Below are 25682 nucleotides of genomic sequence, written 5' to 3'. Positions count from 1 at the left end.
TGCCGCTGTGTTGCTCTCCTTCCTGAAAGGAGACTCACAATTTGGACCTGCTGATGTCGCCGCTGGCAGGCTGGTGAGTTTGGACTTTTCCTCTGCTTTTCCCTATTTCATATGTCACACATTATTAAATTAAATTAAATATACCTTTGCGTACGCTGCGACACCGTTGCTTTCAACATTTTAACCCGTAGTTGATAAACTTACTGCTCTGCCCCCTTTTGTGGTTGTGTCCCTCTCGTCCCCTTGCTGTGGCTGCTGTCTTAATGTCGTGGTCCCGGTCGGTTATGTTTACAAATCCAAAGAGACACAAAGGTGAATCTGTGTGATGAAATACCAGGCATGCAAAAGCTCTACCGCTGGGCAGTTTGCAGGAGATAGCCAGTGTCAGAAAGCTCAGCCCGGCTCAAACTCTCCTTTCGGGGAATTTCTAGAAGCTTGGCCAGGAGGAAAGAGATGATCCCTCTGCAGGTGTCTCCCCCTGGCAACCTAAAACTACTTTACTTGTAGTAGTTATATTGTGGGCGCATTGACATATACAGGTGGTTTTTGTCAGAGCTCTCCAGCCAGAGGAACAAAACAGACAATGTAGTTTAATAATTTGGCTAAATGCATAACAATTTGTGGGATAATATAGGCAGATTCTGCGCCACATCATTAGACAAGGATCAAGATACTTCCAGAGTAAACGTCTCCCAGAGGAAAATCAAATTTCAGATATTGCAGGCAGTAGGACATGACAGCCTGCATGAGCAATCTGCTAGATTTTGTGTTCTCTGGTATCTCAACAAAGTCTATTTTGTTAATATGTAACTCAACAACCCCTTTCTGTTAATGATTTCTGTGTGTTACAAATGAATTAGACCATGTGCTGGATAACATCACTGCCTGATATTTAGTCTTGATGTTGTTGTCTATTACATTTTCAACAGAGAGAAACTAAAGGTGAAAGATTTGTAAACCAATTCACAATCTGTCAATCAACACCCACACTGCAACGCACCCAAGACACAACTGAAGAACAAACCAAGTGTATCCAGCTCCAGTACGTCGTCGCCTTAGATGCAGCTCAGTCTCTGTTTTTGCAAATGGCTTGCTGTCTGAAGGATGAGCTCCTCTGTTCCATCTGCCTGAGCATCTACCAGGACCCTGTCAGTTTTGGCTGCGAGCACTACTTCTGCCGCAAGTGCATCACCGAACACTGGAGCCGGCAGGAGCCTCACGGAGTGCGTGACTGTCCCGAGTGCCGGAGGACCTTCGCCGACCCTCTCCTCTTCCCGAGCCTCAAATTGTCCAACATTGTGGAGCGCTACTCGGCCTTTCCCCTGGACGCCATCCTCAACGCTCAGAGGAGCTCCTATCCCTGCAAGGACCACGAGAAGGTCAAGCTCTTCTGCCTGACGGACAAAAGTTTGGTGTGCTTCTTCTGCGACGAGCCGGCGCTGCACGAGCAGCACCAAGTGACGACAATCGACGAGGCGTACGAGGAGATACAGGTCAGTTACTGTGACAGCTGATTAGTGACAGGGATTGCACTCATTTACTGCCTGGCTTGGCGGGATTTACTCCCTTGCTCATGAGCACTTCAAGCCGGTAGCTCAAATGTAATGAAAGAAATTAACTTTTGCCCTTTCCTCGACCAGACACTTGCATTTTAACGGCCACTCTTTCTCTTCAAGTTGCTGACCTTGCCTCTTTGCTAAATAGGGGTGATTTACTTTCATCAACCATGCAAGGAATGGTAAACCTGCCCCCACATTGTCTCTAATGATTATTTTAACGAGGTCAGACGCTAATGTGGGGAATTATTCTTAAAAAAGTGCTTGGTGCGAACAATCACTTAAAGAAACGCCTACGTGGTTTAGATGCATTTGAGCATCATTACAAGAAACGTTTGTCTCAGTCGTGAGATCTTGAGTCAGCAGTGAGTGAAATGTAAGCGCACAGGCAGGTATGTTTGTTGAAAATACGGGGAAACGCTCCATAATCCCTGGATAATCACTAAACCTGTAAAAACAAGAATACATGGTGATACTCAAGTATCAAGACTCAAGTCGTTAACTTCATTAAAGCTCACATTTTGTTTATGTGCCATATTTATTTACGCTGAGGCAGATTTTCCGCATTTCCAGGAACTCTAAACCTCCTAATCGTCATCAATGTGGAACCAAGCTTCCTCTCAGGTTCTTTCTTTATTGAAGTATGTTCTCTTATATGCGGTCTTGTCCAGTTTTATATACTGCGTTACTGTCTCTGTCTGTGACAATCCTAGATGATGTCCAGGTTTGTTCAGATCGGTTCTGTGGGATTCAAAGCCATGCGGTCTCCATTTTCCCTGGCAGACTGCCTGTTGGGTTCTCTGATAGGACGCAGACCGACATGTTGGTAGTTAACGCTCACACTCGGGCTATAAAGGGCCTTACACTCTCTTACTGCTGCTCCGGCCTCTTTTACCGCATCACATCATCGTCTCTAGCCTGGTCTATCATTTTTAGTTATTTAACAGCTGGTTGAATGTGACCTTGACTGCATGTCTGCTGTGTTGTTTTTACTCTACAGTTGTAATTTCAGCTCCATAGTCCAAACTTGTTGCTGACACAGTATTGAGTAGGTTGCCTCAGCTTTGTTTGTTTTTTTACCACCCTGTCCACCTACACACTGAAACAGGCAAACTCCTTTAGGCAATAGTAAACACTGTATGCATATTCTTCAAAACGACTGTCTGTTCATGCAGGATAATAGAGGAAAATCAATTTAACACAAAGGTGGATGGCAGAATAAGACATTTAAACTCAACATAATGGACAAGTGCATTTATCTGGACTGTTTAATTGATTTGGTATGGAGTGTAATTCAGGGCTACATGATGCCCAAGTGTGTACAGAATGATTTATAAATGAAAGTACCACGAATATCGCTGCTGTCTACCATATTTTCCATTGAGACTCTGTGCTGGAAGCATGTGAAAGGTCAAATCTGTGGAAATCTTGGAGCCCAAGTAATTGGGCTCAGCACAAGATGTTTGTCTTTTCTTGGATGCGGCCTGGAGCTCTTTTCAAGGCAGCGTTTCTGGCATTTTGTGTTCTGGCAGGAGGTTTGGAGGCCTCCCAGATCTACAATACTGAAAAGCACGAGCACACAGAGGCCCTGTCGGAAACGACCATCTCCCATGATGAGCTTGGCTTGCCTCTCCTTTCATCTCTACAAGTGGGGTAGTTTGTTATGTGAGGTAGCGTCCTTGTCAGACAACCATAAACATCACCAAGAGGCGACAAATGGTGTTAACATCCTCTTCTTGTCACATTCATTTGAGATGATGAAGTAAATGAATAGGAATTATATTCCAGAAATGAAACCCTGTGTTCCTTTCAGTTTTATTGTAATTTTGTCTTTCGTTTCATGAATCAGATGGGAGCTGTGAGTCAGAAAGAAACAAATGAGCTCTATGCCTGCAGGCGCAAGTTTTTAGCATGAGTCTCAACACATCTTGGCCACCGTGCCAAAACAATACTGAGGTTGTGCTAAAGCACAGCAGTCGGCCACAGTGTTTTGACTATGTAGGCCAGAGGGTCACGTGCCAGTTTTTGTAGGGTGGGAAAGTTTGGATATGAGGGGAAAAGGATTCAGTGGATCCACAGCCAAAGCCTGGACCATGCGTGTGGAATTGTTTGAGTTCAGCACACGGAATTTGAGATTAATGTAAACTCTGTCAGTTTCTATCGAGCCATGCGTTGTTCTTTTGGTGACCTTCCGTGTTTGATTGTAGAGAGTGTGACTGGTTGTTTGGGTGGAGGAGAACATTTGTGGTTTGGCTCTCACGCATGTTTGAGTAATAACGCTCTTCTGCTGAATGTGCATGTTGTACTCTCACTCGATGACCTGTCAGGGGAGCAGAAAGACAAAGACGCGTCCACCCCCTCGTTGCTGTTAACCATCCTGGTATAGAACAACATTCACCAGGGTGTTATGCATGAGATGCCTTAAGGATGACGAAATCAAGATCCTACATCCGCAGTTGATACCCGATTATCTGATACCGACACCCGAACCCTTCTAGCACAAAGCTTGCATTGCAGTAATTGGCGCGCGTGCGCGCGTGCGTGCGTGCGTGCGTGAGAAAGTGTTTATGATGTGGCTGAAACCTATAATATTGATCTTTTCCATGTTTCAGCGTTTAGTGGTTCCTTTTTCTTTTGTTTGTTCCCGCTGACCTTTTAGGAAACTGTCTTTCCAACTGTTCTGAAGTCCAATCTGTTCCTTCAAGGGATTAGATCACACAGTTCCACTGCAGTCGGCCGTGCTTGTGTCATGACATCTCTCCCTTCACTGTGTTGACAGTGTGTTTGTCTGGCCAGTAGCCACAGACTAGAGCAGCTTTTGGTTTTGTGTGACGGACTGTAATCTCCTCAGCCTGGCATGTCACTCCACTGACCCCAGACCCTCGGTCTTACCGCTGCATCAAGGACTTTACCTCCCGTTGATTTGCATCCATTTTCCCTGTAAATGCTCAAACAAATCCAGCAACCCTGCAGGCGACGGTGCGGCTCACAGATCAGGCGGACACACGCAGACACGCACACACGCACACACGCGCACACGCGCGCACACGCGCACACACACACACACACACACACACACACACACACACACACACACACACACACACACACACACACACACACACACACACACACACACACACACACACACACACACACACACACACACACACACACACACACACACACACACACACAAACGTAATTGCCTGCTGCATATTTCCCACCATAAAGGAGCCATTTACTTCAAGGGTGAGAGATTTCAGAGGGAACTAATGCATTCTGATTAGGACAAGTTTTATTGCGCTGGTATGTTGGAGTTATCGCTCTCTAATCCAAAACGATCATCTCCAACTTCCAAACCTTCTGAGTAATAATGACACAAAACAAGGTTCAACCCTAGAATTATTCTTAACATAAAGCTCACAATGAGTGAAAATTCTTGGCTTGTCAGTCTTACTTTGAAGTTATTCAAACAGGATGTAACCTGGAAGCTATCTTCTATCTCATCTCATTCTATCATCCTCACGTTTTACTTTGTGTTTGTTCTATGTTTTGGGACACAAAGCCTTTATTTTAGGCCGCGTGATTAATGGTGACAAAATCGCTGCACAGTCATGCTACACTCAGAGTGCTGACGCCATCCAGAACAGAGGTTGTTTGGATCGCTGTAATCCCCGGTTGTAACTGGAGGAAGTTGGCCCTTCATTCTCAAAGCACTGCGACCCAAAGTTAGTGAAGTGAAGTCATGTAGAGAACAAAGCTGAAGTTGTTAAATCTAATGATTGAAAGTGTTTCTCGGTGGCATCACAGTGTTTTTGGGACCCAGACTTTCCGTTCTTGTGTTCCCGTCTTTATTCTCTGCGTCTCATTAGCTGTGGATATGCAGATGAGACGGTTTGCACTGCAGCCCTGATTACCCTGCATATTGGGCTCTACTTGGATACATAACTGATGATGAATTGGCGTATGATCAGTATTGGTTTGATATTGATTAGATACCAGGTCCTAATACTTTTTACCTTTTTATAATGAAACCTTTTTGCCTTTTTCTACGGTGACAGTTGTATTATATTTCTGAGTCTGAAAATTTGATAATGGGGTAACCTACTTGGGTTCTTAGCCTAGATTTTCAAAGTTGTTGCTAACTGTTTGGACGTTCAGAATGTTCACTATGCTGAAGAACTGACAGGTTCTAGTGGCCTTTCAGTCAACATGTCCATTGTACCGTGCTATTCCTCCATTCACGCCATTCTTACCTTGTTCCTCATTCCTTATCAGACTACAAACACAGGTGTTATGAATGAGGAGGTATTAGCATTTTCCTTGTCTGCTCCGCCGTAACACACAGTGGTTTTGAAAAGGAAGCGGAGGCAGAGCAGCACCCATTGGCCTCTGATATGATCCCCAGGTGGTGGAAAACGGTGCTGCCTTTCACCGCCAGAGTGTCGGAGCTCAGTCGAGTGTTCGCTACCAGCCCGACATCACTATGTACGGGCGCCGGCGCTGCTGCAGTAATGAGTCAGGCAATTTCAAGGGCACCCACGGCTGCCGTCTCCCCTGTGGTTCTCCTCAGTCTGCTCTCTCTTCCCGCCGCTCCATCTTTCCTCTCTCGTGCCATCTTTCCCCTAACCTTCCGCTCATTCCCAAGGCGTGTGGTTTACAAAAACAGAGAGATCCATTTTTTTAAGAAACTCCTCAGGGGGGGGTGTATAGTGACTCCCGGCGCACCCCTAACGCATTTTTCGTGCTGCCATCCACCCATCCAACACAAACAAGCTTCTCCAGCTTGGCAGTCGGGCAGGATGGCGTGTCAGAGAGGCAGCATTCATGTGGAAATGGAGCCATGGGGAGAGACAGGACAGTCATGTTCCATTAGAGGAACCCTGGCACAATGTCCTGATCCAGACAGAGGCGGTAGCTTGTACTTCCCTTGTTACTGATGCTGCTGATGGTGCTTGAGGCTGGACAGAGTCCTGTCTGCTGGTCACTCACAGAGCCGTGCTTTGGTAGATAAGCAGATAAACAACTCCTTTCACAGGGGGGAATAGAACTGCCGCATTCATCAGACACTACATGTGATCTTGTGGAGGTGTTTAGTTTGACCTGCTCATCCCCTTGATGTTTGGATTATGGCCCTTGCTATGCTCCGCAGGCCTTGTGTCTTCTGCAATTTCCAATGTATTGTATTTATACATAGAAATGGTCCTAATTAGGAAGGAATGGAACAAACAAAGGAAAAATGCCTGCAGGAAGAAGGAATTGAGTTGAATATTTATTTACAACTATTTTAAGATTTGATGATTCCAGCACTGAATTGCTTTTTTTTCTTCTTTTCATATTCAGTCAGTACATTTATAGGTGTATATATAAACTGCTCTCTTTGTTCTTCAGATGCTGTGAATGCTCTGAAGGCCCTAATGTCCTGCCCATGGTTTTTAGTTCCTGAATAATAACGTTTTCTGGCACCATTTGTCCTTTCCATGTAGCCTCCTCTTTCAGTGCTGTTCTGCTGTGTTTGATATACGTTGTCATAATTTCCATGACTGATACTGTCGCTCCCCGGGCAGCTTCTACTGTAAACAAGTGAGTCATTTGGGTGCACGTCAGCAGTCAGTGTGGTTGGGCAATTGTGGTCCTTTTAAGAGAGAGAGGATACATAAGAGAAGTACTTTACTACAGAGACGCTGCCTGATTAAATGTATCGGCCACAAAACTACAGCCTCAGACTCGGCCATTGGTCTGAATCAATATCTCTGGTCACAGTAAAAAAAAAAGAGGTATTGTTTTTGATTGGTTTAATGGTTATTTTGTGTCCCTGTGTGTTAAAATCCCAAGACTCGATACTTAAACAGTATGATGATATGATTGTGAAACATAGCTTAGCTGCTCCTGTATGACCTCAGTACTTTGACTTGTACCTCTCTCACTCATCGAAGGAGTCATGTGCTCGTAAGAGAACAGGTCTGGCAGGTCAAAGAGGAGTAGGAGGGATCACTGGAGAGGGAGCATTTGCTGGTAATTCGAGAAAATGCAGCTCGCCAGTGACTTCGCCGTGACAACACTGTCAAATAAAGAACAAAAGAAAGAAATCTAAAGGGCTGTTTTTATCTCCAGCTCCATCATAAGTAGAACAAGACCTACTTAAGATAAAATGAGAAAACCCAAAACTGAGCTGTAAATGTAAATGTTGTGATAAGTATTCAGTCATTCTTCGGGGGATGAATATTGGGTTATGAGCTCTAAGCCACCATCACCACCCTTAGACTCCATTCCTAGTGGTCCTTGATTAGCAGGGGAATTAAGTCAGATTACAGGCCGGCGTTCTCAGAGGGTCTGTGCTGACCTGGACTGGGCTGTAATCTCTTGTAATTCCCTGTGTCGATGATTTGCTGCAGATGATTTAATTAGACAGAACTGAAAGGTGTCCTAATTTACAGCCTCCCATTGGACAAACTCCGATATCGCACCATCCATGCGTACCGCGTTTGATGTAAAAGAGACAGAGGAAGAGAGATGAAGCTTTAAGTCGCCCTGCAGAGAGACCATTTGCTCTGTTTACCCACCAACCTGATTTCTCGTCGCGGCTCACATGCAGAGGACAGGAGGAGACCACTAATAGGCATGCTGGGAAACCTTCACATGCTCAGTCTGCCTCGTCTTCGCTGTATGTTTAGGGATATGGTGTCAAATTAAACTGCAGGGTCTTTGTGAAGCAGTTTCCTTATTATGAGGCAGTTGTGGAATGTAATGCTGGCTGTGAAATAATTGTTGTTTTCAGTGATTATCTTTTGCATGATAAACAACAGATGTAAGGTAATAAACGCCTGCCATGCCGTAACAAGTTTTGCAATAAGACTGTACCATAAGTTCCGCATCATTCACTTCAGCCTCTAAGTGTGCAATAATCCATAACCACATTAGCAATTTAAAGACTTCTCGGTGGCTGGTTGACGTGAAGCATGCTGACGCCTTGTTTCTCTGGCAGCTATTCTTAGTGCTTGTTTATTTCCCATAATACATTGGTTCTTGCGGTCAGGTTAATCACCAGGGAGCAGGTAGCTACACTAACTGGCCTCACCCACCTTTCCTCTAGATGACATTGCTCGCAATGAATCATCACATTTACAAAGGTTTCCATCTCTGTCCTCGGGGCCAAAGCAGTCTCTAGTTCCTTCAGAGCTTGCATCTGGTGAACATTCCTCAAGCAGCCAGATATTCGAGCGCTATGAAGACCAGTTACATCTCTCTTGTTGGCATTCTAATATTACTGAGGATCAAACTCCAAACCTCGGCACCTCCTATGTTATCTACAAAAAAAAATCACATATGCAAGGAAGGTGAAATTGCAAGTAAATGGCATGTACATTTACGCGGACAAAAGATTACAAATGTCTTTCAGTATCCTGCTGACAGTCACACAATCCCCTCTAATCTGGATTGACAGATTACAGTAGAATTTTAATCTAAACCTCTCTGATACATTTGAGCTTCAAAAGGTAGGGTTTAGTGCAGGGCTATTGTTAATGGATTGCATTAGATCCTACCTAATTCAGTGTATGCCGTCTCTCTTTCTATACATGTACATTTCAAAGGGGTGAGTTAGTTAGTGCCCAGTCCGTACAGTTCTGTCACTCATCGGCCAAACAAAACAGAAATAGCCTTCCATAATACAAAAGTGAAGCGTAGTGCAAACTGAACCAGGCTCGCAATCAAAGGCAGTATAGCACAAATGCAACAGCTACGACCACATGACTTCCAGCTGCGTCCACACCGCCGACAATAACCGGGGGCAAACAAATGTGTTTGTCATCCTTGCAGTCCTTCTACCTTGTGTATATATGCAAGGACATCATGTTTTTCCACAAGGGGATTTGTGTTCCTGACACATTCGCGGGTTTTTTTTTCTTAAACAAAGAACATGCTGAGGTTTTGCAAGTCCTTCTCTCTAAAGACCGTACAGTACATATCTAAGGGGCATTTTCTGTGTAGTCGCCTGAGTTAAGTAGGAGTATTATTAGAAAATCCAGGACTTCAGAGCCACGTTGTTGAGCCTGAGTTTGGTGTTTGTATGGTCGGGCAAGGTTTCCAAATATTCCTAGTGGTGGAAGCTGGTGAAAATTATTACAGAAATAATGGTTTGCACTACAGTTGGTGCTCATGCAAGTAGAATCATACCGTATGACATCACTTTAGGCCATCTGCATCAAATAGACCTACACATCCACCAGCCTAAAGGTATCACAGCAGCAGGCGCAGTCCATTTAAATCAGTCAACAAAACGTTTGACCTGAATCGAATCAATGCTGTTTTCACGTTTACCAACGGATTGTCTCTACATCATTAATTAATCGAATGTCAAAGCAGTAAACGGGTCGCAGATTGAAAAAGCACCACAGTCGACTCTGCCGGATGCAAAAAGTCAATACAGGGACATGCCCAAAGCACCAAACACAACATTTAACTTGAACACCAGAAGCACTAAGCAGACAGCAGGTGCGCAAACACACACACACACACACACACACACACACACACATACACATACACATATACACACAAAAAACTCCGGTTCTCTGCCTTCGATGGATCCATGAAATTCTCTTTGGCCTCAGGATTCAAAGCAGCCAGCGCTCCACTGCAGTCTACAAAACACACAACCGTCTCTCCTAGCACAACATCAACAACTCTGTCAGGTAATCTCAAAGTCCGTCTTTTCCTCTGTGTCCCTCTGTCCAACAGTTGCTTCCACTTCAAACTCACAAAGTTTCTTGTCGAGTGTGCGTCTTCTCTCTGTAACAGCCTCGGCGGTGTGAGCGCAGAGGTGTGCTCAGTTTCTGGGTGTATTCGGACGCACTCTTCACAAGCGTGTCCGCAGTGATCAATCCCATATCATAGTCCGGTTGGCAGCTCTAAACTTTCTGAACTCGGCGTGCTGTCGAACCAAAGCTGCGTTGTGCTCCGGCGTGAAGTAGACTTGTAGCTTTGACCTGCACCTCAGCTCCAAAGTGTGTTCTCCACCTCGGCTAATAATGTGGATGTATCGAAGAAATTCTTCAGCACAACACTTGACAGGTTGTCAAATGGCTCAGCTCGCCTCTGGTCATACAGTAAATATCTACTGTCTGATCACTTTCTGCTTGACTTGACTGCTGACTACAAACCAGCTGGGAGCTCGCAACTACAATCATGCGGGTACAGATAAACTGCGTTACTTCCTTTGTCAGGATGTCGACTGACTAGTGATGAAAAGCAATCGACTGTTTCTCTATTGTAATTTTGGAAGGAATATAAAGTCAGTATTTTTACAGTTTTAACAGAAACGTACTACACTTTTGTTTTCATTTCAAATGCAAATGATGATACAAAGGGCCATGTAAGATGATATTATTATTCAACCGATCTGGGCGCCAGTGGGGGGGACAGTTGCACTTCTGTGAGCGGGCCCGGCCCCCCTAAGGCCCCCCACCCCTCACATTACTGACGGCCATGCTTCAGATGATGTATTAGCCCTCTTTCCAGTGAGTGCCTTGCTCCCAGCAGGCGTGATTGATGGCTCTTCATTGATGAACGCGCTCACTGCACTGCTGATATTGTGATAACCGTTGGGAACCAATATGCTGCTGTCTGCCAAATGGATTCCTCATTTGAATCGAGGGCATTGTGCACCCAGAACTTGCTGTTAAAAACCCCCGCTCAGGTTAGCTCGACTCAAAAATCAGTAGACGATGAACTATCCGGGGCCCAGGGAAGCGGTGATTAGCTTCTGTCAAGCTTCTGGCTCGAGGCTCTTATCACTCTCTCACTCGCTCAGATTTCCACTTCCGTGCCAACAGCAAAACCTCCGATCCTCTTAAAACGGCTTCTCCCGCTTTGGGTATCAAACACTGAGGGCTCCGCTTGTCTTTCATCACTCCGACATCCTCCTTCCTCACAGCAGCACACATTGTCCTCGCTGCTCCTCCCTTACTGCTCAGTGGGAGAACCTGCGGACCAGTCAGCTATTCAAACATCATGAATCTTTTATTTTAAGGACATAAAATGAATAAAACTGACATGCGGTGGTGTTTTTTATATGCTGGGGTATTCACGTTTGCGATGATGCATGTGTGTACTCGGTGCCCTTCCTCGCTGTAGGAAGCGGAGCAGCGGCATTCATCATTTGCGGCCCATATTCTGAGCACTGAAGGAGACCAGCAGCATCAGCACTTCACCTCATCGCCAAATTCATCACGTGAAAGAGGATCGCACGTGATCCTAACACTCAGGATGTGAAATTAGCACTTTCACAGCTCACTTGACCTTCAAGGGGAACTGACCACTTCAATAATCTCATCATTATGAAACGGTTCTGTGTAGACTTTGCAGCGTGACTATCAACCAGTAGCACTAATATCTTCAGACAAGCAGACATCTTTCATAGCTGAGCGAGAGATTCTGGGCTGTCGGTGGGTGAGACCTGGCACCTGTGAGATAACAGAAGGGGGTGGGACGCAGGCAAAGGACAGCCCGTCTGCCTTCACCGGGACAGATCCTTAGACGGATGCGGGGCACCGAGGCTCTCCAACCTCCTGCCATCTCATCCAGCTCCGCTCAGTCAGTCGGCCCTCCCCCCTGCGCTGCTCTGCTGATGCTCCAGGAAACAAAGCGGTAGCAGCATGTGAGGCACAGCTTGAGCTCAGGTTCACGTCTCAGAAAAAACAAACACGCCGGAGTTTGCAGCCTGAGACAGCAAATTTGTTGCCCTGTTTTTGTTTAACTTCTCCCCAGCTGAAATCACAGAGGGGAGGGTCGCCAGCCCATCAGACAGGCAGGGGAAACCACACATCTTTATGAATAATGTATGTACTATATTCTATATTCAGGGGGAATATGACGAGTTATACTGCCTTACCTTCCTTTGCCATTTCCTCTGATTGTCATTTTAAAGTAATGACATCAGGCCTTTCCTCTATCCTTTTCATCTTTCCCTATACCATCCATCCATCCATTCTGACACATAAAGCCACACTCATTCACACTCATGTCTATAGGCAATTTCATTCCGTTCATTCCTTTCACCTAAGCTGCATGTCTTTGTGTAGGCAGCGGTGCGAGTGTGGATGATATACGTCTGGCGGTGTGAATCACAGTCTGTTCATAAACCCGGCCTGACTGTAATGGCTGCTTTGTGTTGGCTGCTGTGCCGTTTACCCTTCATGCCTGCTATGGGCCAAATCATGTCCCGACCCAAGGTTTGATGAAGGTTATGCTTAACTGCCCTTTTTTCACTTTTCACTTACGCAGTTGTGATGTCACTGTTGGCTGTGATGAGCACTCGTCTCCTGAAGAGAGGTGGCAAATTGCTTTCTTTATGGCTTTCAATAAGAGCCTTGGCTTGAATTGGAATGAAATGAAATGCCCTCCAGTTCAGGAAAACTTTCAATTTCAATTAACTGTTGCTCTGGATTTTGTGATATTTGATTGAATCCTTCCAAAGCATTTAAACGGGTGTAAAATCCAAGTGTGTCAGGTTCAAACGGCAATCGGAGAAACATTCACCTATTTGGTGTGTGTGTGTGTGTGTGTGTGTGTGTGTGCGTTCTGTGGCGCTGTTGGCCTTGATACACACTTTCAAAACAAGGAGGCATTTTGTGCTCTGAATCCTCCTCTGAGTGCTCTACAAGCTCCCAGCTGATCATCAGATTCACAGCATGAGTTTGGGGATGATTTTGCAGCTGTGTGTGCAGTCGAATGTAATCAATCTCACAAAAAAGAAGAAGAAGCCTTGAGCGATGAATGACTACATGCCTTGATCAGACCTCCGCACCGCCTGTGTGATGTTGATGAAACAGACACGCCAAACTGCTGTTATGAGAGGTCAGCAAGTGGTTGAATATTAGAATCTCCTCAGTTATGTTTATAGTAAAAAGCATAATGAGAAATCATCATTATTAGAGATGTAAAACATTTTTGGGCTTCGTGTTTGATCAAAATGAAATGTAAATTGTTTTTTGATTGTAGTTACATTTTTATGACTTAATTAACATTTTCAGGATTCAAATTGGAGCTAAATGGGGTGTGTGTGTGTACAAGTTCTTCGCCTCATAGGCTTTTTTTGTATTCCCGCTGTGACGCTGCGTGTTGTTGTGGTCCCGTCTTTATCAGCCTGAAAGCCTCTTCAAATCCCCAACAAGCTGCTGAATACAATAAAGCTCGCAGCTGTCAGGAAAGTTTAAGGGAATTTTAAGCCCTCGTATGCATTCTGCAGAAATGTGCACCCGGGGTGTATTATTTAATTTATTTAGCTGTAAATAATTACCCAAGGGCTGCAACCGTAACAAGAGGGGAGGAAGAGGGAGGAGATGACAGCAGGATGAAATGAGTTTCAGATTTATAATCCCCCAGCCGTGACCCCCATTTCCTTGCAGTGTGGCATCCTGGGGAAATGTCATATCAGACTTTTGTTGGCCAGATGAGAAGGACTCGCGAGATGCTTTCACACATGCCTAACCCGCACACACACACACACAGACACACACAGTACACTTGGATGCACAACCTTCCCTCTTAGTAGCTTTTTGCAGCAGTGTTCTTCTAGCTGTGTATCATGCTCACCTTTTCTTCTCCATATTAATCACATGCAGCTCCTCGCTCTATGAGTAAATAATGAACAACACAGCCGAGGCTTTACCGCTGCAAATGTCATCGCAGAAAATCTCCACCTGTGGATGAGTGAGAGGATGTTTTTGCTTCCAGGACAGTTTAGGAGGATCATGTAATTGCTTGTTATGAAAGTCATTTGGTGCCTAAGCACGAGAAGACCATTTCACAAAGGTTGTTTATTTTTTTCAAAAATGCATCGCAGTGCTTTCTTTACACACTGAAGTACGGCTGTAGAACCTTTTGCCATGATTGAGGGATACACACACGTTTACATGCACACTGTTATCACATTTTTGTCTGTAATGTGGTGAAGACAATGATTTGAGTAAGACGACCGTTATGGTCTTCATATGTAGTTTGTTATTGGACAGATTCTCCAACGTCTAAGCTGATATGTGAGTCAGTAGGAAGTTTTCTCTGATCAGTTACTGAGGTGAGGTGCATCTTAAAGTGTAGAGGCTTGTGTTTTCTCCGCCTGTGTGGATTTTCTTCAGTGCGTGGGAGTGCAACCTTTGACCTGCTGCAGACAAGAACCTGCTGTAGCTACGAGGCAGCGAGCCGGCCAAGCCTGCTGCAATCCTATTATTAACATGGAGAGTCACGCTCTCCCTCTGCAGCAACACGTTGTCTGTGTTTGTCCTTGGTAAAGACACCCGCTTCATCTCCAGCAGCCTTCCAATTCTCTCCATTTTTATAACGGAGGTCAAGGGAAAACAAAATGATGCATAGCTTTTTCCTAATCTTTCCATTTCTGCCATCGCCTTGTTTCTCATTTGCACTAAAGGCGGAGATCCTGATACCTTTTTCCGTCACTGGAGGTCTGGGTTGTGATTCATTCCAGCCTTGTAGCTGAGTGATGCCTGATTTAAAAGCCCTCGCTCTACTGACAGGCCCATTTAGTGGATTTTTGCTGCTATCGGTTTTCAGGGCCGGCGTCGCCCTCTGGATAACAGAGAAGGTGACAGGCGGCCTCCACCAGCAAACAGAGCGGGCAGTAGGGTCACCTAATGAGGAGACTAAGGACTGAACATGGGGGGTTGGGGTTTCATTTTATCGCTGGTTTCACTGCCACATACTGTATTGTCCTTTAGTGTATCGGGATTTTACTACTACTTGACGAACAACTCAAATCATCGGTCGATCATGTTCAGCAGCAGTAGTTGTTGGTGAATTCTCATAATCAGGACCAGGATGGTGCTGAAGCCAGCGTGTCTGCTGAGCTTCTCCCCTCGGTCACCGCACACCTGCGTTTGCACAGGGGACCTGCCAAAAACTCTGCCTGTCCATTTGTGAGAGCAGCCGGGCCGGCCTCCCAGCAGAGCCCCACCCCCGCTTTTTGGAGAACTGTGAGGTGCTTAGAGTCGCTGCCTCTGCCAGCCGGTCCCTGATTAGAGAGCAGATCCAGTTTTCTGTGACACAAACATCTCCAGAGATTTGGTTCACATTTGCTTGTATTGTACCCGAGCCGTAAGATTCGCTCCCAGTACCCAAATACGATGAGCAGTTGTGTTACTTCAAACGATTTCAGTACATATAATTGGAGTGCCTCAGCCCCCGTTTGTCCGTCTGTCTGTCCATCTGTCTCTCTATCACCAGGATTACCCGAAAAGTTATGAACTTTGTGGGCAGGTTGCACGTGAACTATGGAAGAACTCGGTGTTGTTCGGCCTGATGTGGATGTAATAACTGTTTACATTTTGGCCTATCAATCAAATTCAGGGTCTAGTCGATAACCTGTTAAATTTCATCGCTGAGAGACAGAGCCAATGAAGCTTTGGTGTAAAAGTGAATCCCTTGTCTGACTTGTTTGTTATTGGTGTTGTTGTGTTGCAGAGGGAGATGAAGGAGCAGCTGTCCACCCTGCAGGACAGTGAGAAGGGACACTCTGAAGCCCTGCAGCTCCTGCAGAGACAACTCACCGAGACCAAGGTAATGCAAACTAAATCCCATTCTGAGCCGTATCAGCAGTGATTATTGTAGATTAATAGTAATCTTTGATCTCACGATGAGAAGCATGTTATTCATCTGTTTCCAATCTGAATTTGATATTAAATGTCACTCAGCAAACTGCAGAGCAGGAAATAAATGAGAGTTTGATGAGCGCAGACTTTCACTCAGAGATTTTTCGTCTTTTAGGATGACTGATTTGAATTGACAGCGGAGCACCGACATGCAAATTGGTTTGTGGAGCAGCTCTTTAATCCTGACACCTTGTTTTAATCAGTGCAGCTGTAACATCCACCCCCCCCCCCCCCCCCAGGTATGATCTCTCCTAGCAGCTAGATTGAAGCTGTGGAACAGGAAAGGATCACTGGCAGCGATGGTGTCACTGCTGTCAGGAGAACATCTTTACTTCTCCACGTTTTGATCCACTTTAGTCCAATTGTCCCAGCATCACTTCTTCTTTCTGTTCATCTTCTGCACCCCAGGACAGGACAGGCCAGTGGCATGGCTGTCCATTTTAGTCCTCCCGTAGCCTCAGTACCTTTCTGCCACCCCCACTCTTCACTGGGAATGAGCTGATCTCATTAGGTTTACATCCATTTGCACAGAGTGCACTGCCTGGAACGAGGCCACATTGCCTAAAGTGATCTCTGCATCTCTGATGCTTTTAGGTAGCTGACAATGAAATGTCTCCCTGTTTCCACATTAGCGCATTTCTGTAGGACCCCATGATGTACACTGCAGTGTGACACTGCAGCACGGAGCAAACCAATCCAATCCAAACATCAAACTCTGCATCACTAATTCCAAGAATGTCTTAGATTTTCGTCATCTAATTAATTATAGGATTAGCAGAAGTCGTTTCTATGTGTGTTCCCCATTATACAGTTCTGACTTGATTTTACGTGGCAAATATTTGAGTGAGCTGCGTCTCCCTGAGTGAGATTGAGAGGAGACGAGTAGGAGGTGAAGCACTGCAGCAGCCCGGCTCAATTTAACTAAATGTGTCTGCCTGCCTGCCCTCTGCTCCAGTTTGAGTCCTTGGCTCGTGTCTGGGAGTGTCTCAGTCTGAAGGGTAGACATTGTGTTCTAATCCCATGCCCACGGGGGGAATCGCTTGATAATCGCATGCTTTCCTGAAAGGTAGCCAGCCTCCTGTCTCCAAGGGCTGCAGATACCTGCACAAAGCCATCACAGTGTGTCTGCTGGGCCACACCAGCAGACACGTCGGTGAGACTGATAGCTGGGCTGCTGCATTCATCCTCCTCCTCGTCTATATCGCCAGTTTTCAACCCTTAACTAGGTAGGAGGACTAAGACACAGTGATCCTTAATGACACAGCTCCCATGCTTGCACAGAAAAAGAGATTTTAATCAGTTCCCACTGGCAGAGCGAGAATGTCCACCCTCATCTCTGAGAGACCAGCAGAGACCAGCCTGCTGTTTGATGGTGATTGATCAGAGTTTCTGGCACATCATAATTAAACTTCAGATCACAGTTCCTAAATCCTCCTCCTCTTGAACACATCAAAGAGCAGAACACAGAAAACACCCCTCCTTCATCAAAGAATCTCACAAACATGTTATTTAGCTTGTCTAGCGGTTCCACTGTGATTCATCCGTTCTCCTTTCATCATCATTTGCTCTTTGTACACGCAGACGTTGGAAAATCAAAACATTTGTCAAACAGGACCTGCAGTAGGTGTGTGTTTTGATTAAAATAAGTCTCCGCATAGTGATGGAAGATGAATCTTAAGGTCATAAATGTCTGAACAGCGCCTCAGACTCCAGGCTGCTGCTGCTCTCTCCCTCACCTCCCGCTATCTTTTACAGCCTTTTCACATCACAATCTTTTATTCCAATCAAAGACCCAGGCTGCGCTTTGGTACACTCTCTTTGATATCCATCCTCTCCAAATTTTCTCCTCCAACAACAAATCAATGTCTTCATCTTTTTTCTCCTCGGCCCCGCCGCCTGTTGCCCCCTGAAGGCTGCAGCTGTGTAATTGCTCGGGCTTATCTGACTGGCAGCAGGGTCTCTAATCACCTGGCGTCACGTACTCGCCGTCCTTCTCTGACCCCCCACCTGATCAGTATTTTAAAAAGGCTTCTCCAGGACACCAGCATTTGTTTCTCCCTCGCAAAAAATATGTCAACTGCACCGTATCGTCTCCTTTTAAAGCTTGAAGTCGATACTGGCACAAGTCGAATCGCTGAACAAATGACGGTTTATGTTATATGAACTTGAATAGAGCAATTTGTAAGTCCTACAGATATGGAGCTTTGTCTGCTTAAGAGTCAGACTAGAGTGACAAAAACTCTCCAGTGAAGTGGAGCGACTCGAAGGCCAGGCTGAGAGCGGTGTCATTGTCTTAAGTAGATCTTCTCTTTTTCAGTCCTCCGCCAAGAGTCTGCGCGCAACCATCGGCGATGCGTTCGAGCGCCTCCACCGCTTCCTGCGCGAGCGGCAGAAGAGCATGCTGGAGGAGCTGGAGATGGACACGACCCGCAAGCTGGCGGACATCGAACACAAGATCCAGCGCTACAGCCAGCAGCTCCGCGACGTCAAGGAGGGCATCCAGATCCTGCAGGAGCGGCTCAACGAGGCGGGGCGCCACGACTTCCTGGAGGGAGTGGCCGTCACGTCTGAGAGGTGCGTCAACCTTCACCTTCAAATTTACCTGTAGCAGTATTTGGCACGTGACAAGCCAGCAATCCATCCAAACATCGGATACGCAGCATGATTGGTATTCAACTCCTCGTGGTAAATGTGATGCTGGTGATTCTGCTCAGACCTCAGCTGCAGCAGCAGCAGCAGCTTCTCCTTGAGCAGATGGTGCATTAGGCCTGAAATAGACCAGCTGTAATGTTTAATCTTGGAGGGGCACTTGAGGACAATTTAACAGAACAGTTTGTTAGAGGAGCTCGATAAGGTCAACCACCGAGCTCAGACTGAGGCCGGCAGAATCAAACCTCACAATATTTCAGCTTCAGTACCTCGCTTTTTAAATACTCGGTGTAACAAAGGGGGGCGAGTGGGAAACGACTTTTTCTCTATCAACTTATTGTGTGGAATTCCTGCACGGCAACCGCGTGATTCAGACGGCCCAGCGACCGGCCCGGCACGTAGGAGTGCACTGAATGATTTATGTGGAAGTTGATTTAGTAACGTCATAACAGCTGACCCTGCCCCCCCCCCACTCCCCCCCTCCCCTTCACTGATAATAATCTCTGTTGCTGTGGGAAAATGACAAAGGAGATTGATGAAGTCATTGCGTCAGTTGTTGAACATCAATAAAGGCACATTTCAAAGACACAAACCACATTAATATCTGGAGACGTCGACTCGATGTGAACAAGGGGCAGCGTCGTCGGAGAAAAGGCAAGAAATTGGATTTGGAATCTTGGTATTGATCTGTTTTTGTCTGTTACAGGATTAAAGGGAAGATACATGAGACCAATCTGACGTACGAAGACTTCCCGACATCCAAGTACATGGGCCCCTTACAGTACACAATATGGAAGTCCCTCTTCCAGGATGTCACGCCAGGTACGTGTCGCCGCACATAAAATGGGAATAACTCAAACGTGTCCGAAATGATCCTGCGTGGGATTCAGTGTGGAAGCCCCGCAGGTGTCGTCTAAATTAGGTTTTCAAATTTTCCCTCAGCGGAGGAACGGCACGCGCTGCAGGAGCTGATCCGTCCCTACATGAAAAGAAAAAGATTTCTCGGATTCCTTTTCCCCCCACCTTTAGATATGAAGCGTTCATTGAACTGGGAGCGCTGCGATGGCCTCCCGGAGCAGAGACGAGCTAATCTCCCTCTCCGCCCGCAGCCATCGCTCACCCAGATCATTTCAAATAATGTGCTGAGGATTTTAATTTACTTTCTCTCTTTTTTTTTTCTTCTCTCTCCCTCAATGGACTCTCTCAGCTGAGCCCGGCCGCCGCTGAGGGGAGGTCGGGCATTTTTTCGGCCTCCCCTGACTCACCGCCAAATGGAACCATTGGTTCCAATCCATCACCGGCAGTTGCAAAAGAGAGAGAGAGAGAGAGAGAGGGATGAGACCGAGACATTCATCTCGCCATCCTCCGTCCCACTCATCACTGATGGGTTATGGGGTGGGGTTGAGGGGGTAGATGGGGTCGGGGGGGGAGGGGGGTAGTTGGCAAACCAGGTGGGACACTGTTTAGCCACATGGCACAAAGATGCACTCAGATTATGAATTTTTAATGAATCGTCTGTAACACACACTGGAAAGGTCTTTGATTAGAGAGGACGTCGTCTCGTCCGTTGGCCATCTGCCATTCTCTCTCTCTATCTCACTCTGCCTCTCTCTGTCTCTCTGTCTTTATCTCGCTCTGTCTGTCTCTCTCTGTCTCTCTGTCTTTATCTCGCTCCGTCTCTGTCTTTCTCTATCTCTCTATCTCGCTCTGTCTCTGTCTGTCTTTGTCTCTCTCTCTCTCTCTCTGTCTTTCTCTCTCTCTGAGCCATAATTGTTCAGTCTGGTACATTTTGCTAATGGCAGCCTGCTGAGCTCGGGGTTGCAGCGGCTCCCCTCCCTCAACTGCATAACTGCGCCACCTACCAGCCTGGAGCCTGTGGAGCCGTGCCCCTCCCCTCAGCTGTAATTAATGCTGGCTGCTACAGTTGTTTGCGCTCTTTTGCGCGCTGTGATATCGCTCGGATTGAGTCACGCTACCCAACTCGGGAGAGCAATTGACTTTGAAGGTCCATGTTTTTTATGCATGAAGCGTAAAAACAGGCTGTGGGAGTGCGTCGCGTTCACACTCGCTGCTCTGTTCCTCGTTTGGTATTCCTGGAAATAAAGCAGAGAAGCAGCTGGGCGCACCACATAATAACAAGCCGTCAGTCATCTTTGACCACAGGAGGTTACTTTGATCATCTCCTGATTCTGGCACCAATGGCGCACACTGTCATGTTTCTTCTTGTTTAAACGTACGATCTGTACGTCTGATCCCCAAATCCACAAACTCATTTCATCTCATCTCACAATCTGCCCTGTAATGACTTTTTGTTTCAGGTGCAGCCATTTTGCAGATCAGTTCCTAACCTTGACCCTGCATCTCCTGTAAAGTGGCTCAGCAGCCCGGGTGCATTTACTCGCTGCCTCAGCATGAAAATCTCCCAACAATAAAGACAAATGAGGCGATTCCAATGACACTGCAGTCCTGGATGTTCTGTTTTGGATCTCTCCTCTGTGTTAAATGTACCGGCATGCTAACACCGTCTGTTCTGTTCCCTCCATTCCCCCTTTTTGTCGTCTCTCCAGTGCCAGCGGCGTTAACCCTTGACCCTATCACAGCTCATCAAAGACTGATCCTATCAGATGACTGTACAATTGTAGCTTACGGGAACCTCCACCCGCAGCCCCTGCAGGACTCCCCGCGTCGCTTTGACGTGGAGGTGTCCGTTCTGGGTGTGGAGGGCTTCGCGTCAGGCATCCATTACTGGGAGGTGATGGTGTCGGAGAAAACCCAGTGGATGATCGGCGTGGCCAACGAGACGGTCACCCGGAAGGGGAGCATCCCGATCCAGCCCAGCCGCGGCTTCTACTGCATCGTTATGCACGACGGCAACCAGTACAGCGCCTGCACCGAGCCCTGGACCCGCCTCAACGTCAAGAGCAAGCTGGAGAAGGTGGGGGTCTACCTGGACTACCACAAAGGCCTGCTGATCTTCTACAATGCAGAGGACATGTCCTGGCTTTACACCTACCGAGAGAAGTTCCCAACCAAGGTCCTCCCCTTCTTCAGCCCCGGCCAGAGCCACGCCAACGGCAAAAACGTGCAGCCTTTGCGAATCAACACTGTGCGCCTTTAAGAGCGGCTCGCACACGACAAATAAATTGCAAATGACGTCATAGGACCTCTGTAGGCTTCAAAAGAAGTGTGTGAAAACAGTTAAAAAAGCGTAATAGGGTGCTTCAAATGTTTGTTTTTTTCAGTACAGTGAGATTTGTGCTTGATGTTGCTCTTAAAAATGTGTGCTGGTACTTTTTCTGCGTCTAGACTGAACCCTGACGACAGCCTGAGCTCCGGCCCGGATAGGAATCTTTGATTAAAAAAGACGAATGGAGACAAGCGACAGCAGGGATCCCCGGGCTCCTCCGGGGGCCCGCGGCAAACTGACCCGACCGGTCCCGGGCCCACCTCGCACACTCCCAAGGGGCTCGGCTCTCCTTATCAATCTCCAGGCTTGTCGGACAAAGTGTGCTCCCAGCCCAACACCGCCAGCTTATCTCGCCCGCGCTGTAACAGCTGGCTTTGCTTTATCCCCGGAATGTGGCGACGGGACTCGACACACAACTCGCCGTTGTCCGTCGACACTTCTGTCTGTCTAGGACCATGATTGCGATAATGGCTTCGTCCACACGTGTGTCTGTTGGAAGTCGTCATCATTGCAAGGAGAGCTCTTGTTGACTTTGAATAACTTTAAAAGTAGTTTATAGGTGCGTATGTCCATGTGCTCCACAGCCAGGCCCTGTGTGGTAGGAAGGTAAGTTTGGAGGAGGAAGAGGAGGAGGAGGTTGGTGAACATGTGCTGCTATTGTGGGAGTGAGGACTTGCATGTTTGTATATATAGTGGAATTCTTATCTCAATCTTAATTTTTTTCCTCTTTCCAGGGAACCTTACACAAGTCTTACTCCAGCTTAATCAAGAATGTCTGGACTTTTTTTCAACGACGGCAAACACTAAAACCAGCTAAATACATTGGCACTTAATGAAATAACTAAAATAAAATGAATGATTGACAAGTTAGTCGCTTAGGAGAGAGATGGCAGAGCTCAAATCTGAATGGTATAAACGTAATATTGCTTGATTTGCCATGAAGACCCAACAGTTCAATCATATTTTGCAGATAACTGCTGTATATTTGGCAAATTCCAATTAGACTGGTAATGGCACTGTTGTGTTATTCCCGTGCCGCCGGCATTCACAAGCATGCTGCTGCTGCTGTGTCTCCTAATGAAGAAAGACTCAGATGAATCCTTCTCCTTCCTCAAGTGCTCTTGGTTTTACACTTTACACTACAGAATCTACTGTGAGGATCTTTGTCCCATAGCCAAGTCCAGCATGCTGAGCTGTGTGTGTGTGTGTGTACTTGTGGGTGGGTGGGCGCACGCATAAAGGCATCAAGTACAAATTTAATTCCAGCTTCAATTGTGCCCATCTGCTTGTGTTCATGTCGCAGCCAAAAGTGTTTATTACAAAATACTTTTGGCTTTTCTGAGCAAAAAAAAAAAAGGGGAAAATGAAAAGAAATCACCTCACGCTTCCTTCCGCTGCTGTACATTTCTGCATCTGTGTGTGTGTGTTTGTGGTCTGTGTAGCCCATTTAATAGAAGATTGGGGCAGTGCCTCGGTATAGTGGGATGTCTCCAGTATGTGCAGTATGAAGTAAACTGTAGGTTTGGATTTTGTGCTTTTGCAAAAACAAAAGTTAGTGTTTGTTCTAACATGCATGGATTAGCAGATGTGGGCTCCGATGGATAGGACCAGACGGTTTAGACAATCCGGACAGGAATATATTTAAGGTATTTAACCATTTAAAAAGTTAAATACTTCATCCTGACCGCCTGGTGTTTGTTGCAGGTTAAAACAAATCCTAAATATTGTACATAGTATTTAAGCCCACTTTGTCGTGGGGTTTTGCTTTAAAGTCCGATTTGTGGATGTTAAAATAATGAGATTATTGTGAGACGGTGATGGGGTATGTTGTGGTGGTAGTCATGGTAATGTTTAAAGTAATTATGATAACTCGACACTTTTAATGATTATAATTGTCTCTTGATGATGGTCGCTGTGCACCCATCATTGTGTGAACGCCCTCTAGTCGCTGCTAGAGGGCCGTGGGAAAATGTTTTACTCAATGTGCTATAATAAAGGACTCAAATGGGACCGCACTGTTAACTCTTGTGGTGATTTTCCTGTGACGCTGCAGAGGATTTAAATGTGCTCCAGTGGAAAAACATCTGGCCTGCAGATGACTCCTGACTTAGCGAAGTGAAGTGGCTCAGCTTGTCGATACCTGCTCCGCCTCCTGCCAGGTATTTCACTCGCAATCTGCCAAACCGTGACTCCACTCAGCTGCAATGACGACGCTTTATTTCCGCTTCCTGTTTTCAGGCCCCGGTGCGTGCGACATGAGGAATTAGACGAGATGTCTGCCCGAGTTGTGCCCCGACCCCACCCCATCCCTCCTTACCGCAGGCGAGCTGCAGCCTTCTATAGTTCCTCCTCGTTCGCCATCTGTGCAGGTTTGAAAGGCTGGGACAAATTACCATAGAGTCATTATGAACCGACAGTGACATCTGAATCGCAACACCGCAGAAACCCAGAGAGGGAAGCGTTCCTTTCAGCAACACTGACTCCTGCTGTTTTATTATTTCACACCCTCAATGCAAATGACTCTTGTTGCGTTGTGATTACCGCAGTTACAGTGTAAACCCCAGTCAGACACATGCAGCCATTCACTCGCACACAAACCCTGGACAAGAGGCTTTTATCCTCAGCTCTGATACTGAGGCACGTTTCTCTGCTCGCTCAGCTTTCACTCTAGAGATGGAGACATTCTATCTGAGACGGTGTCCATACTTGTATTGGACATTTTACTTCAGGCAAAGACGTCCATTGAAAAGGCACCGGGGTCTATATTTTTTCTTCTTCTTTTGTCGGAAATACCCGGATCTTATTCCAGGAAAATGTGGCCCGAGCTCCTGAGGTGCAAACGTAAGATGATGCAAAGGATCATCGGGGGGGGAGAGAGAGAGGGAATTCTCATCTATGATTATGGGATTGGGTATCAGATAAAATGTGTCTTGGAGCAAAATAAAGGTCACACAATGCACACGTTATAGAAGCAGATAGAACATCCTTGCTTCTCTCCTGCGTGTGTATGTATGTGTGTGTCAAGGCTCCTCCTGAACTCGGAACCTGGGGGCACAAATGCAGCTGAATCCAGATTAGTCATCACGCTGGCAGCTGATAAAATGCATGTAGGTGTGCTAAGAGGGCAATTAAATAACATCACAGGCAAGATAACGGCCCGTCCCACACACACTTATAAGCTGGCAGAATGGACACATCAGAACATCTTGTATCTCAAAATGACAGATTTGCCTTTGATAACACTTGAGCATTAAGAGTCCTCATCTGTTCTAACACGGCAAGAGGAACTTGGCTTTCTCGCCTCAGTCTTGTGTGCTGCGGTTCAAGTATTTGCCCGCACAGGCCTCTTGCACTTTGACACAAAACAGTGTGTCATCCTCCACTCACTCGCCCTGCACCCTCTGGCTTCATCAAGAGACGGAGACAACCTTAAAAATGGGCTCTTTTGTTCCCAGAATCCCCCTCGTCTTTCTCCTGTTTCATCCTAAAGCTCGCCTGTCAAACCGTCAAAGGGCCTGGACGTCAGCTGCTGTGGAGATGTTGTGCCACAGTGCCCTCTGCTGTCTATCTGTGGTCCTGCCCGGCTTCAGATCCCAGCATTTGCGAGCCCAAGCTTAATGAGAT

The 25682-nt window shown here is 46.4% G+C and overlaps 1 protein-coding gene across 1 annotated transcript; it reads left to right on the top strand.

The window, feature by feature from the left end:
* trim62.1 (tripartite motif containing 62, tandem duplicate 1) lies at nucleotides 1-24794 on the top strand. The gene is made up of 7 exons (XM_076140864.1): nucleotides 1-73; nucleotides 930-1493; nucleotides 16035-16130; nucleotides 18540-18796; nucleotides 19578-19693; nucleotides 21439-24217; nucleotides 24297-24794. Exons 2-6 carry the CDS (start codon nucleotides 1086-1088, stop codon nucleotides 21987-21989), a joined length of 1428 nt encoding a protein of 475 aa, XP_075996979.1. The 5' UTR covers nucleotides 1-73; nucleotides 930-1085; the 3' UTR covers nucleotides 21990-24217; nucleotides 24297-24794.
* Nucleotides 24795-25682: the final 888 nt, after the last annotated feature.

This window comes from Genypterus blacodes, unplaced genomic scaffold (assembly GCF_046128005.1).
Source record: "Genypterus blacodes isolate CSIRO-AG114 ecotype Tasmania unplaced genomic scaffold, CSIRO-AGI_Gbla_v1 ptg000017l_1, whole genome shotgun sequence".
Taxonomy (NCBI): Eukaryota; Metazoa; Chordata; class Actinopteri; order Ophidiiformes; family Ophidiidae; genus Genypterus; species Genypterus blacodes.
The sequence above is the reverse complement of the archived record's forward strand: the minus strand, read 5'-3'. Positions and strand labels throughout refer to the sequence as shown.